This window comes from Diospyros lotus, chromosome 10 (genome assembly GCF_014633365.1).
Source record: "Diospyros lotus cultivar Yz01 chromosome 10, ASM1463336v1, whole genome shotgun sequence".
Classification (NCBI taxonomy): domain Eukaryota; kingdom Viridiplantae; phylum Streptophyta; class Magnoliopsida; order Ericales; family Ebenaceae; genus Diospyros; species Diospyros lotus.
The window spans coordinates 16,724,880-16,738,308 of record NC_068347.1 but is presented as its reverse complement, the minus strand read 5'-3'; the positions used below and the strand labels follow the sequence as shown (position 1 = coordinate 16,738,308).

The window sequence follows — 13,429 nt, the reverse complement described above, 5'->3', positions numbered from 1 at the left end:
CGAATAACTTTAAATCAAACCATTAGAAGTCAAGGTTTCATCATTCACCCTAGTTAGAAACACTTTAGCAATGCATTCTTGCAATCAAAAAAAAAAGAAAAGACTTGGAATCCATAGAAAAAGAATTGAAAAAGAAAAGAAAAATACAACCCAAGTGTCTTCAATCTTTTGTCCGCTTCTCTTCCATGCCCAAAAAAAACTCCTAAATCCCTTAAGAATAAGTCTTTATATAGTCCTCTTTAGGTTATCAAAGTCATACACCTTGAAGGAGTCTATCTCTCTTTTATTTGGATTAAAACGGCCTTTTCACGAAGCTTTAAACCCTACCGCGGTCTTACCGTGGTATGCTTGTTGCTGCAGACCCGTGAGCTCTAGAAACTAAATCTTACAGCGGTCTTACAGCGGTATGCATTCCGCTGTAGACCCGTGAGCTCCAGAAACTAATTCCTAAAGCGGTCTTACAGCGGTATGCATTCCGTTATAGACCCGTGAGCTCTAGAAACTAAATCTTACAACGGTCCTACAACGGTATGCATTCCGCTGTAAGATCGCTAGCCTTCTTCTTTAGCCTCTTACTTTATCATCTTTCACTTTTTGGCTCTTGAAAATCTTTTGCTTTCTTTTGCATTGATACCCGACCTTGCCTCCAAGCTTTATTTCACTCCCATCATGCACCAAAATCACTCTTTTTGCTCCAAGTGTATTCAACACATGCTCCACATCTACATAACCATATAGGAACAAAATCAAGTAGAAATCATGCTCAATGAATGTATAAATGTTAAGTTTATAGACCAAAATAAGTGTATAAAAGACACTTATCAAGGTCTCTTAGCCTCTTCCAAGTGTCGATACCACAAAGGCAGGATACCTTAGGTCTCCCATCCTTTCTTGGCAACAGATGCTCAAGCAAGAGATCGTGGGTCTTCCGCCCCCTCTTAGCATCATTTGTAAGAGTCTTAATCCTAGTGGACTCAAGATTACTCTACGTACTACTATAAATAAGTAAACCCTCATTCCATAAAAGATACATCTCTTATACTAGTGTGAATACTGCCCTCAGGCTTTTAGCATCCTTAGTATCTAACTTAAACATTAAATTGTTTGCACGGGACCTCCCTATGCCCTCTGACTGTTTTCTTCCTTGTAGACTCAAATAACCCGACAACGTCATTTTTATTTTATAAATTCATTATTGTGTTCGAGTAACAACAATTGGTGTTATCTGTGGGAACATACAAATATTAGTCTGCAATGGCCAAAATGAGAAGCACTACCAACCAACAAAGTTAGGAAAAGTAGAGAATAGTCTTTGGGGTACCAGCTCAGGACGCGAGATGTCTTCCCTTGCTCCATGAGTTCACCCTGCACAAGATAACCAACTTCATGCCACTCAAGACACCAAGCCTCAGGTCCGACGGGGGTCTCACTCTTAGAATCGGCTAGAGACTTACTCTAAAGATTGACTAGACTCTCACTCCCATGACAAGTTGGAGACTCACTCTCAAGACTGGCTACAAACTCTTTCTCACAACTGGATGGAATTCTCAAGGCTAACTAGAGACTCACTCCTATGATCGACTAGAGACTCACTCTAAAGGATAACAAGAAACCCATCTTGACAGTTGCACAGACCCAACTAAACAAGCTTTATCCATGGTACCACGTGCGTAGTATGAGGCTTTGGTGCGCCAACATGAAGAAGGAATCCGGACACTCCTTGAGGTGGCAGGATTGTTGAAAAACATTACCCCACACGTGGTATTCTTGACAACCCTGAAAAAGTTTGTGTCCAACTCAATCCCTTTCTAAGAAATACAAGAAAAAGGTTTTGAGACTACACTGGAACCACAAAGGACTTGATCACAATCCACTTCTCCATGGAGGACTCGTGCACATAACTCTCCACCCCATCGGTTTCATGGCTAGGAAAAGGAGGAAGCCCGAAAAAAGGCTAAGAAAGTCCTAGAGGATCCTCAAGAGAAGAAGTATCATGAGACTATGGGAAACACGTCCACTAATAAAGACCAAATTTCACCAAGGGGTTTTGTGAAAATGATCAATGAAATTGATATCCCATTGACGTTTAGCTCTCACGAGACAACGGATATGAAAAGGATGATCAAGGAAGTGTTAGAGTAGAAAAAGTTGTTGCATGTGTCAGAAAATCAACCTCGGAGTAGAATCCCTTTCACCCCAACCATCATGGAGAAATCTCTATCAAAGAAGTTCAAAATGCCTCAGATATCTTCATACTCGGGCAAGGGCCACCCTCACAACCATATTCAGAACTATGAGTTCCTCACGGTGTTACATGGGTGGGAAGATGAAATTACGTGCCGAGATTTCCCTCTGACTTTGACAAACCATGCTCGAGCATGGTACAGTGGTTTGCCTGAGGGCTCCATATCCACTTTCGAACAACTGAGATTTGAATTTGTAAAAGAATTCATCATCAACAGTCAAAGGAAGAAAGACACAACTTATCTTCTCAACATCAAGCAAAGTAATAAGGAAACCCTTTAGCAATACATAGATATATTTCACAATGCAATGCTCAAAATACGAGACTTGCAAGTAGGAGTAGTGGTAGCAGCCATGTTATAAGGGACCAAATCCATCTCACTATAAGAATCTTTGGCCTTAGACCAAACAACTACCCCGGTAGATCTGTTTGTGAGGGCTAACAAATGCATTCTTTAGTCGAAAGTTATGAGAACCATCGGAACAAATGAGGAGAGAGACAGGAAGAGAAAGGAACAAGATTCTAAAGATTGTGAAGACAAGAAAGAAGACAAATCCAAAAGGAATGATGGTCCCCTAAAATTGCAATACAAGAACTACACTCAGCTTTTTGAGCCTCGATCCCACATCTTGGCAACTATTGAAAGGTTAAATCTACTGAAATTCCATAAGAGAACAAACCAACCCATGGGGAGAGGCAGAAACGCTTACTACAAGTTCCACAAAACATATGGACACAACATGGACATGTGTCGTGATTTAATAAATCAAATTGAGTCAATGATCGGGAATGGAAGGCTTCAAAGATATGTTCAAATAGGGGATAGAGACAAAAGGAGACATGAAGAAGTGGCAAAGAGAAAGGACATGCATACAGATGAAAGGTGACATGATGACAGAAGAAAAGAAGAAAGACAAAATTCCCCGCTAGACAATTAACTGACTAATCAAGTTATCTATGTGATATTAAGGGGAGAAACCATGGCAGACCACACTTTGACATCAAAAAAAGCCTATGCACGATAAGCTTATCAAGTCAACTCCGTGATGCCTATAAAAGACAACAATGAAGCTATCACATTTACGCTTGCTAACCAAGGGGAAGTTATAATGCCACACAATGATCCTTTGGTTATCTCAACTGTAATTGCTAAACATCTAATTTGGAGAATATTTGATTTATTGGAATTGTTTTGAAAAAATAAATATCTCCATGGATTGCTTGAAAACTATCCACTCTCCTCTATTCAATTTCACGGGAGAATTGGTCCCTATAGCTAGAGCAATACAACTAACAATTACATTGGGAATAGAACCCCAAAATACTACTAGACAAGCAAATGTCATGATAGTCAAAACATACAATATTGGGACGTCCACTCCTAAATGACATGAGAGCCATAATGTCTCCGTGATATCTTTGAATGAAATTTCCAACAACTAATGGAGTTAGACAAGACCAAGGAGACCAGAGAAAAGCACAAAACTGTTATGTCTCCTCTACGAAGAAGAAAGATATAGAGGAAACTCTCACTATTGTGGAACAACCTGTAGACAAGCCCTAACCTGTGGAGAAGTTAAAAGATTACACAAAGATGATACAGAAAAGTCAATCCACGTGGAAAGTCTACTAACCTGAATAGTTGGACGACATAGCCATAGTGAAGGAAGCAAATGGGAAAGGAAAGTCTGTGCACAGATTTCAACAAAGCATGACCAAAGACATTCCTAATGACCTGTTATTGTAGTTTCTTCAAAAGGTCTCACGTTTTCTTTTTTCAAATACATTTAGCTTTGTAGGCATAACGATAACTGACAAATCAAAGCCTCATCAAAATGAATTAAACAAACTCAAAGTGGCATGATAGACAAAATAAACTAACTATAAACAACCACCATGAAAGAACCAGACATGAAAAACTTATTCACTGTTGTTAAATTGTTGACAAAAAAAAAAAATGTTGAGATGTTCAGGGGTCACTTGCATTGACGAACGAAAGACTCGCCTTGAACATACACAAAAAATAAGAAAATGGTTGTGATGTTTGGGGGTCACTTGCATCGATGGATGAAGGACTCCCCCCAAACACACAGGAAAAATAAGAAGACCATTAAGATGTTCAGGGGTCACTTGCGTCAACAAACGAAGGACTCGCCTCAAACACACACGAAAAATAAGAAAATCATTAGGATGTTTGGGGATTACTTGCGTCAACAGAAGAAGGACTCTTCCCGAACACACACAAAAAATAAGAAGACCGTTAAGATGTTCGGGAGCCACTTGCGTTGATGAACTAAGGACTCACCCTGAACACATGTGAAAAATAAGAAAGTCGTTAGGATGTTTGGGGGTCACTTGCATCGATGGACGAAAGACTAGCCTCGAACACACACGAAAAATAAGAAAATTGCTAAGATGTTTAAGGGTCACTTGCGTCAACGAATGAAGGACTCACCCTAAACACCACAGAAAATAAAAAGACTGTTAAGATGTTTAGGGGTCACTTGTGTTGACAGGCGAAGGGCTAGTCCTAAACCCATGCGGATAATAAGAAAACCGTTAAGATGTTCAGGGGTCACCTATGTCGGTAGACGACGGACTCACCCCAAACACATGTGGAAGATAAGAAAACTGCTAAGATGTTTAAGGGTCACTTGTGTCGGTAAATGACGAACTTACCCTAAAGCTACGTGGATAATAAGAAAATCGTAAAGATGATTAGGAGTCACCTGCGTCAGCAGATGAAGGAGTCGCCTTGAACACACATGAAAAATAACCATGATGTTCAAGGGTCACTTGCATCGATGGACAAAGTACTCGCCCGAAACACACGCAAAAAATAAGAAAATTACTAAGATATTCAAGGGTCATTTGTGTCAGCAGATGAAAGAATCGTCCCAAACACACGCCAATAATATAACAGCCATTAAGATGTTCGAGAGTCACTTGTGTCGATGGACGAAGCACTCGCCCCAAACACATGCAAATAATAAGATGCCCACGAGCCCTCATGACAATTAGACACAAATGAACGCCTCGTCAAAGCCTAGGGACTAGGGTGTGACAACACAATCTTCCTCAAAGAAAAGTCCTATCACAAACCAATCCACCTAAAGGGATGGGAAGCGGTGACGCAATATCCCTTAAAGAAAAGACCTATCACAAACCAGTCCACCCAAGGGATTGAGAGCAACAATATAATCTCCCTAAATGAAAAGTCCTAATCATCCACAAAATATTGGGGAGCCACATTGCATAGTGTCCCTACTCCATCCCAACCTCACCTACGTCACTACCTCGATGTAATCTGGTGATCTATCCTAGGACCAAAAGTCGAGCGACACTCTACCTAAGATTTAGTCCTCTCTAACAATCTAACCCTAAGACTCCTCACTAAAATCCACAATGGTATTCGGCTAGAGTTAACTAAACCTAGATTCTACATGGTGGATAGGTTCGAGACCAATACCAGGCAAAGGACCAAGCATGGGCTCCTATCCCTAGCCTTAATTAGCATGCTCATCATGATTTCAAAATCCCCGTCACTTTATGGTTCGAGCCCAGTTGCAAAGCTAGCAGCAAGAAGGATTTTATTCGAGGTCCAAGGAAAGCACGTCTAAATCACAAATTACAAGAGCTTATTATTTAAAACCCAATATCAAAGCATGGAATGCGCATGAAAGATCTAAGACTCATTATCCAAGAAATCGAAGCGCAAAAGCGTGAGAATGGATCGAAGCACATGATGAGCTTAAACTGCCTTAAAAATTTAAAAATGCAAGAAATGAAAAAGAAACAAATGTATGCCATAACACAATCTACTTTTCCCTTCAAGAAACTAAAGTGAAAGAGTAGGAAGAAATTAATGTCTCATAACACAAAAAGGAAAGAAGAAATAAAAAGCAATAACAAATTAATGACAAGTTGGCCCAATAGCAGGCGAGTCAATCCGAAAAATGGGCAAGACCCAACCTAGCAACAACGCAGGCAGAAGACCGAGGGTTTTTTGCCTTTCAACGACTAGTGGAAGAAATGTATGCGAGAGACCGAGGTGGGAGACCCACAGTTTCCCACCCCCTCTTTGCGAAAGAAACGCAGGAAGGAGACCGAGGGTCTCCCGTCCCTCTGATGATGGCGACCAAGATCTTTTGGTAGCAATGATGCAAGCAGGAAATCATAGGTCTCCCATTGCCTCCAACAACAATGAGGTTTCTCACCCTCTTTGAGCGTTAACGGCACAGATGCATGACACCTTGGGTCTCTCGCCCTATCCTGGTAACATGGTCGGACCTTCCATAAGGCTCAAGAGGCAGCTGCCTCAGGGCCCATGGAAATTTCACAATTTAAGGGCCCATAAATTGAAAGTGGCCCATGCAAATTTAACAACTTAGGGGCCCATGAAAATTTCACAACTTAGGGCCCCATGCTTTTTTCGCCCGCCCACCTTCTTCTCGCGACCCTTCTCCCTCCCTCTCCTTCACCCGCTACCCTAGCCCTATCTCTCTGGCTCCGTCGCGCCTTACCCTCGCCCTCGCTCTTGCCTCTCGCTGCTGCTCCGTCGCTGGTAGCTCGTTGTCTCTCTCTTCTCTTGCTGCTCCTCGCCCTTCGCCCTCGCCCTCGTTTTCTCGCTTCTCTCTGCTCAATCGGTGATTGCTCGTCCTCACTGACTTGCCTCGCCCTCTATCGCTCGCCCTTGTGGGTTATGGCTGGTGGCTCACTGCCTCTCGATTGCCGATTGGGTCATCAGATTCAGTCTTTCAAATCTGCTTCAACTTTCAGCGGTTAGTTGCTCTTTCATTTCGTTTCATTTATGGTAGTATCCTTCATTTCGTTTCGTTTATGGTAGTTTTTAATTGATAATTTAAAAAAAATTAATTTTATTCTTATGGTATAAATATTTATTTATTTTTTATATTTTATTATAAAAAAATAAAATTTGAATGTAATATATAATTCGGGGCCCATTTTCACATCTCGCCTCAAGACCTCAAAAACTCAGGTCTGGCACTGCCTGGCAGCAGAGGCTCAGGCAAGAGACCGTGGGTCTTGATCCCACCCCCTCCTCATAACGTTTTCATTTTATAAATTCATTGTTATGTTCGAACGACAACATATATAAATATAAATAGAATAGAAAATTTGTTTTTGTTTTTATAATAAAAGCATAATTCCAAAAACACGGCAGCTTGTGCTCTCTGTCCCCGGCAGCTTGTGCTCTCTGTCCCCTCCATCCTTTTTGAGTCCGGCCGGTTCCATTCATTAATTAGAATGTAACTATAAGTATTATTTGGACACTTCCATTTGGTTTGCGCAACGATATTGATGAACATAGTCTAGAGAGAGAGAGGGATAAGTGATGATGAGGGAAGAGGGAGGAGCGTGGAAGTGTTAACGTTGTTTGCATGAATATGGAAGGCCGCGTGCGAGACCCGTCCGAGAGAGGCCGTGCATTGCAGGTAACAGTAGTGCGGAGCCTTGCCAAAGCAAGCAAGCAGCCTCTCTCTTCTTCTCTTCTTCTTCTTCTCTATCATCACCATCACCATCATCATCAGGACCACCCATACCCACACCCACACCCACACAGCACAGAGCTCTCTCTCTCTCTCTCTCGGCCGCTTTCAATTAATTATTACAAACATATATATGCCATGCATCATCATTGCACACATTTCTCTTCGCCCATTCTGCTCCTTCTGCTTTGCAAATAATCATCGCCACTAGACTCTATAGTATTAGTACGTACTACATCTCTCTCTCTCTCTCTCTCTCTCTCTCTCTATATATATATATATATGTATGTATGTACGTTGCAGCAACAAAGAAACAAATCAAACCAAACACACCCTGCGAGAGCTGCGAAATGCTTTATCATTATAACACTTTTCTCTTCATCCCCTCATCAACAGAACCATGCCCTTGGAGAAATAAATCGGCCACATTCTCTCTGTACCATCCACACCATGCCTGAGGCATGCGCACCCTTAAAGCATAGCATGCACGTATATACGCAAGTTATATACATGTCTTTTAAGTTAACTTCCTCTACCTAGCCACTTCCAATGTATAAGGCTGATTCCAACTTAGCTCTATGCTCTTTATTATATTATATTATAAATAATTTATTTTTTATTTTATCTCAAAAATTATATTTGCTCTAACCACACACTATTCTTTTCTCTATTTCACTCCCTGTTTTATTTATTTGTTAATAAATTTTAATTTTTTACAAAAAAAATAATAATTAAATACACAAAATAATCAAATACACACATGCATAAAATTAATAATTAAATACATAAATCAATAATCAAATATAAAATAATTATATACACATACACAAAATCAATAATCAAATATATGCATACATATATACACAAATCAATAATCAAATACACAGTATAACTTATCTAATGCACAAATAAATAAAAAAAAATTCCCAAATCTGTGCCCATCTCCGAATAACCTGCTCATCACCACCAACAAATCTGTTGTTCGTCACTTTCGTCGGTTGTCACCATTGTCGAATCTGGTGGTCTTCGTCATGCCTGGTCTGCTACTTGTTGACGTTGCATCTGCAACAATTTCGTAGCATCTGGAACTTGTCTTCTCCAGCCCATTTTTTCTTTCAAAGTGTTTGGTCGAGCCTCTTCCAACATCGTGAGAGAGAGATAACAAGGTAGGCTCGTCCAAAATCGATCATCAACTCTGACAAGGGTTTTGGGCTTTGCCAAAATTTTATCTAGTGAATTTGGCGATGACGAATAGCATTGGAGGTCTCCAAAACTAGTTCACTCGTTGTTGATTTGACTTGACGATTGAATTCGTGATGGGTTGGAGTAAGTCAATCTAACTAAAAAACTATGGCTCTTCTAAATTGGATTGAGATACAAAATATGAAATTCCTGAATTCTTGGATTGAGTGAAGAGTCGTGGGACTACATAAATAATTCCAGTATAATTAATACACAATCATCAAGTATTAACGACACTAATCTCCAACACTTGCAACAATAATTAATCTCTATCTAACACGTGACAACTGAGCATGCACGTGCCTCTCTTATTATTATTATTATTATTATTAAAAAAAAAAAAAGAGAGAGAGAGAGAAAGAGAACATTTTGGCTTGCTTGCATGATGAGTGGATGGTTGGATCTATAGGAGGCAGGGATTGGGGAAGCAGGCAGCAGCGGTCAACATGGGAGGGCGGGCTGATAAGCAGGTGGAGATGGGCATTTAATGAGGCCCACGTATGATCCACCATTAATTAATAAAAATGACAACCGAAAGCAACTCTGATTTACCTATCAAACAGTCAACGTCCTCCTTCTTCTTCTTCTTCTTCTTCTTCATCAGCATCCGTTGATCAATCAAGCTGCATAATCACCCCTGCTGTGTCGTCCGTACCCTAATTATTACTGCTTCCCCCTTGCAATAATCGCTTGTACGTTGTCCAATAATTCAAAATTAAATTACGACGCCGCCCATTGAATAATTCGCTCGGCTGGGCCGGCGCCCCATTTAATTCTACCACCTTTACCCATAAATTGATAATTACTTTTTTATCTACCCAAAATTAATTTATTCCAGAAATGTACGGAGGGTTCAACTCAAACTAATTAATTAATCATTCTACAATACCATTAATAAAAGACAAATACCCTTAAATAATTTTAATATTATTTTTATGAAGGACTGATGCTCACAATTATTATTCTAATGTTAAATGGTTAAACAATAAATAATGAAGTATTTATTATATTTTATTAATTAATAATAAATATATCACGTTTTAAATATTAATTAATAATAAATATATCACGTTTTTAATATCAAAAATAAAATGTAATATTTACAAATTATCTGAAAATAAAATGCACTTCGCCATTCTCTTTTTATTAGAGTGCTTTAACACTCAAAACAACTTTATTAAATGATAATAATTTTCTACATAAATACAAGACCTCTTTTTGGATTTATTTTTGCCAATTAAGCACACTATTTTTTTGGTCCACTGAGCACCCAATGATCAAATTTAAAGCCATTATAATGATACATACCCTATAAATCCATTTTAATAATAATAATCTAAAGTATTCAACATCTACTATATATAAAAGAGGGAAACACAACAAACCGCTGCCATCCTGATAATGATTGCCATGCAATTATAAAATTTAAATAAAAAAGTGAACATAAAGTAAGAGAAATTAAGAGTACGTAAACCAAATCTAACAAAGTTTATAATAATTAATCGAACACAGAGCTAAGAGGGCCGTATCCCATATATATATATAAATATAGTCTGGATTACAATCCACCAAGTGATCAGAAACCTAATTAAACAACTGAACCAAACGTACAGCAACAACATTAAGTCAAGAGTGCCCAATACTTCGTACGGAATACCATCCCAAGTTCAAGCTTTGAACTTTCAGGAAGACCCAAGGTTCAGAAACTCCACATGCAATCAAACTCGGTCGCCCCCAGCGCCACCCTGCCGCTTTCCACCTTCTGGCACTCTGGCGCCGCCCAGCTCCCTGCCGAACTACAGCCCACCATGTCCCCGGCGCCCTGCATGGACGGCGGCGGGGCCATTGCAGCCGGGAAGAAGAACGGCAGCTGGAGGTTCTCCTGCAGCGACCTCAGGTTCGGGAACGCCTGGAGCGCAGCGGCCCTCGGGAAGGGAACGGCGGTGGCGGGGTCCAAGAGGGAGCCGGGCGGCGGCGGGAGCTCGAAGGGGACTTGGTGGTTGAAGTTGGCGGCAATGGTGGAGAAACAGGGCACGTGCTCCTTCATGGCGGCGTTGCCTGTTTAACATTAAACATAGTAACGTTCAAGATAAAGCTAGCCCTCGATCTACAAATTTTTAAATAAGATGGTAATCAGCAATCTGATGTTACCGTCGTAGGAGCAGCTCTCTCGGTCGGTGATGGACGCGGAGGTGGCGGCGGAGTACGGCGAGGAGTCGAGGAGCGGCGGGAGAGATGCGGAGGAGGGGGAGCTGACCTCTTGGTAGAGGTTGATGCCAGAACTCAGCCGGGTTTTCTTTGTCCCGCCGGACACGGCCGAGCCGCCGGCGCCGCTCTTCTGGAACACCCGGGAAATCACCCACTCGTCCTGATTAACTCATCAATCAGAGTAAAGTAAATGCGTGGGTAATAGAGCAATACGAGCTACAAACTTGCATGCATGCTAACTAGTCCGAATCAACTGAAAAGGTAGATGTTTCTTGCAAGCCTTCAAGCAGAAGAAAAAGAAGATAGAGAAAATCGAGAGAAAGATTTCATAGTAAAGCTCAATGGATTCAAGAGGCGATGGGAGTTCGTTGCATTAAATGACTCGACTAAACAGTACAGTTTGAATAGGTAAATGTACAGAGAAAACAATGCGTGTGGTTGCTCACTTGCTGCGAATGAACAAGGCGTACGTTGTCAAAGATAAAACGCTTTATCACTACCAATGTTGGCCACTTAGAACAAACATTCGTTGAAATAGCAGAAAACTACGAATCCAACTCACATGAAAAGCCAATGCTATACCATCATAAATTACATATATATATATCCCAACCAAATCCAGATGATGGGACTTTGATCGACATGCTAGTCATGTGAAAATGATAGATCCTATGAAACTCGCTGTTTTTAGAGGGTTTGGAAAGGGGATGCAATAGCAGAATACACCATTAATTGAATAGAGAACATTAAGCCCGAACAATCTTCAAACTAGAAACTAATGAACATGATGAAAAATCTTAAACGTGATTGAAGGGATACATATACATGGAGAGAGAGAGAGAGGGCACCTTGGAACTTCTGGAGAGATAATGGTAGGCAAATTTGCCTTCGAGACGATACTCGTGCATCACCCAGTTGCTCTTCTCACCCTTGGGAGCCCTCCCACGGTAAAACACAAGGGTTTTCTTCATACCCACAAGAGAGCATGTCTTAGAACTGTAGATTTCCCGGTCCTTTCCGGTGGCCTTCCAGTACCCGGCTTCAGTGGCTCTGTTAGTCCGCAGCCCAGTCGGGTACTTGCGATCCCGGAGGCTGAAGAAGTACCACTCCTTCTCCCCCATCTTCGCTTTCTCTTCCAAGCACAAAACACACAAATTTTCAGTAAATCTGGAACGCGCACCCTGTAATCTAGCGACATCATTTTGCATATCACTTACCGGGAAGCTCCCAGGGCTCGCATTTGTTGAGGTCGACCTCAGCGATGGCCCGGCCAGTGAAGCTGCTGTCGAGCACCTTCTTGAGGAGGTAGTAGGTGATGAGCTCTTCGTCGGTGGGGTGGAACCGGAAGCCCGGGGGCAAGTGGGCGTCGCCGGCGTCGAAGTGGAGGAAAGTTTCCATCGATGGGGAAGGGAAGAGAGACAAAAAGAAGGCGACGAAGTAGTAGAAGCAGAAGAGAGAATTAGAAGGGTGGAGGGTTTTTGTAGAGGAGAAAGCGTGTGTTATTGATCATAGGGATTTGGTGAAAGAAAGAAACAATAAGGCATGAAATGGGATGGGGAAATCTGGGGGTTTCTGAAGCCTCTCTGATGTCTCTGCAGCTCTGCTGCGGCCCTTATCATATCAACATGGCCATGGAGAGAGAGAGAGACAGAGAGAGAGAGAGAGAGAAGGGGGGGGGGGGGGGGGGGGGTGTGGAAGGAGATGATGTATGGGGTTTGAGTATGCGTGCGTGCGTGAGGAAGAGTGCAGAGTATTCCTGTGTCAGTGAAGAAAATCAAAGGGGTTGGGAACAGAAAGTAGTTTTTGAGGGAGGGAGGGAGAGAGAGAGAGAGAGAGCTCCATCTCTCCTTCTTTCGTCTTTAAAGAGGGAGAGAGGGAGGGAGAGATTTTCACCATGGATCGATAAAGCTGTGCCATATCTCTTGTGTCAGCACGGTACAAAGATTAAATAATCAGAAGCACAGAGACAAGGTAAATCCATCCCTTTCCCTTTCCCTTTCCTTTTCCCTTCCCCTTTCCCTTCACTACCTTTAGTTTAAAATTGTGGTTTTTTCATAAAAGATATGTATGATTGTTACGATGATGACTTTTTAAGAAAATTATGTGCTTTAAAGGATGTGTTATGTTTGCTTGCTCATTTTCCTCTCCATCTTTTATATATTAATTTTATTTATTTATATATAAATATTAATATTATGACTTATAATACTGATATATATAATAT

General features: G+C 41.1%; 1 protein-coding gene across 1 annotated transcript; it reads right to left on the bottom strand.

The window, feature by feature from the left end:
* Window positions 1–10,511: 10,511 nt before the first annotated feature.
* Window positions 10,512–13,107, bottom strand: LOC127811794 (protein CUP-SHAPED COTYLEDON 2). Its single transcript, XM_052351965.1, has 4 exons — window positions 12,423–13,107; window positions 12,054–12,337; window positions 11,149–11,365; window positions 10,512–11,055 (listed from the first exon to the last, which is right to left on the bottom strand). Exons 1-4 carry the CDS (start codon window positions 12,601–12,603, stop codon window positions 10,697–10,699), a joined length of 1,041 nt encoding a protein of 346 aa, XP_052207925.1. The 5' UTR covers window positions 12,604–13,107; the 3' UTR covers window positions 10,512–10,696.
* Between the last annotated feature and the right edge of the window lie 322 nt (window positions 13,108–13,429).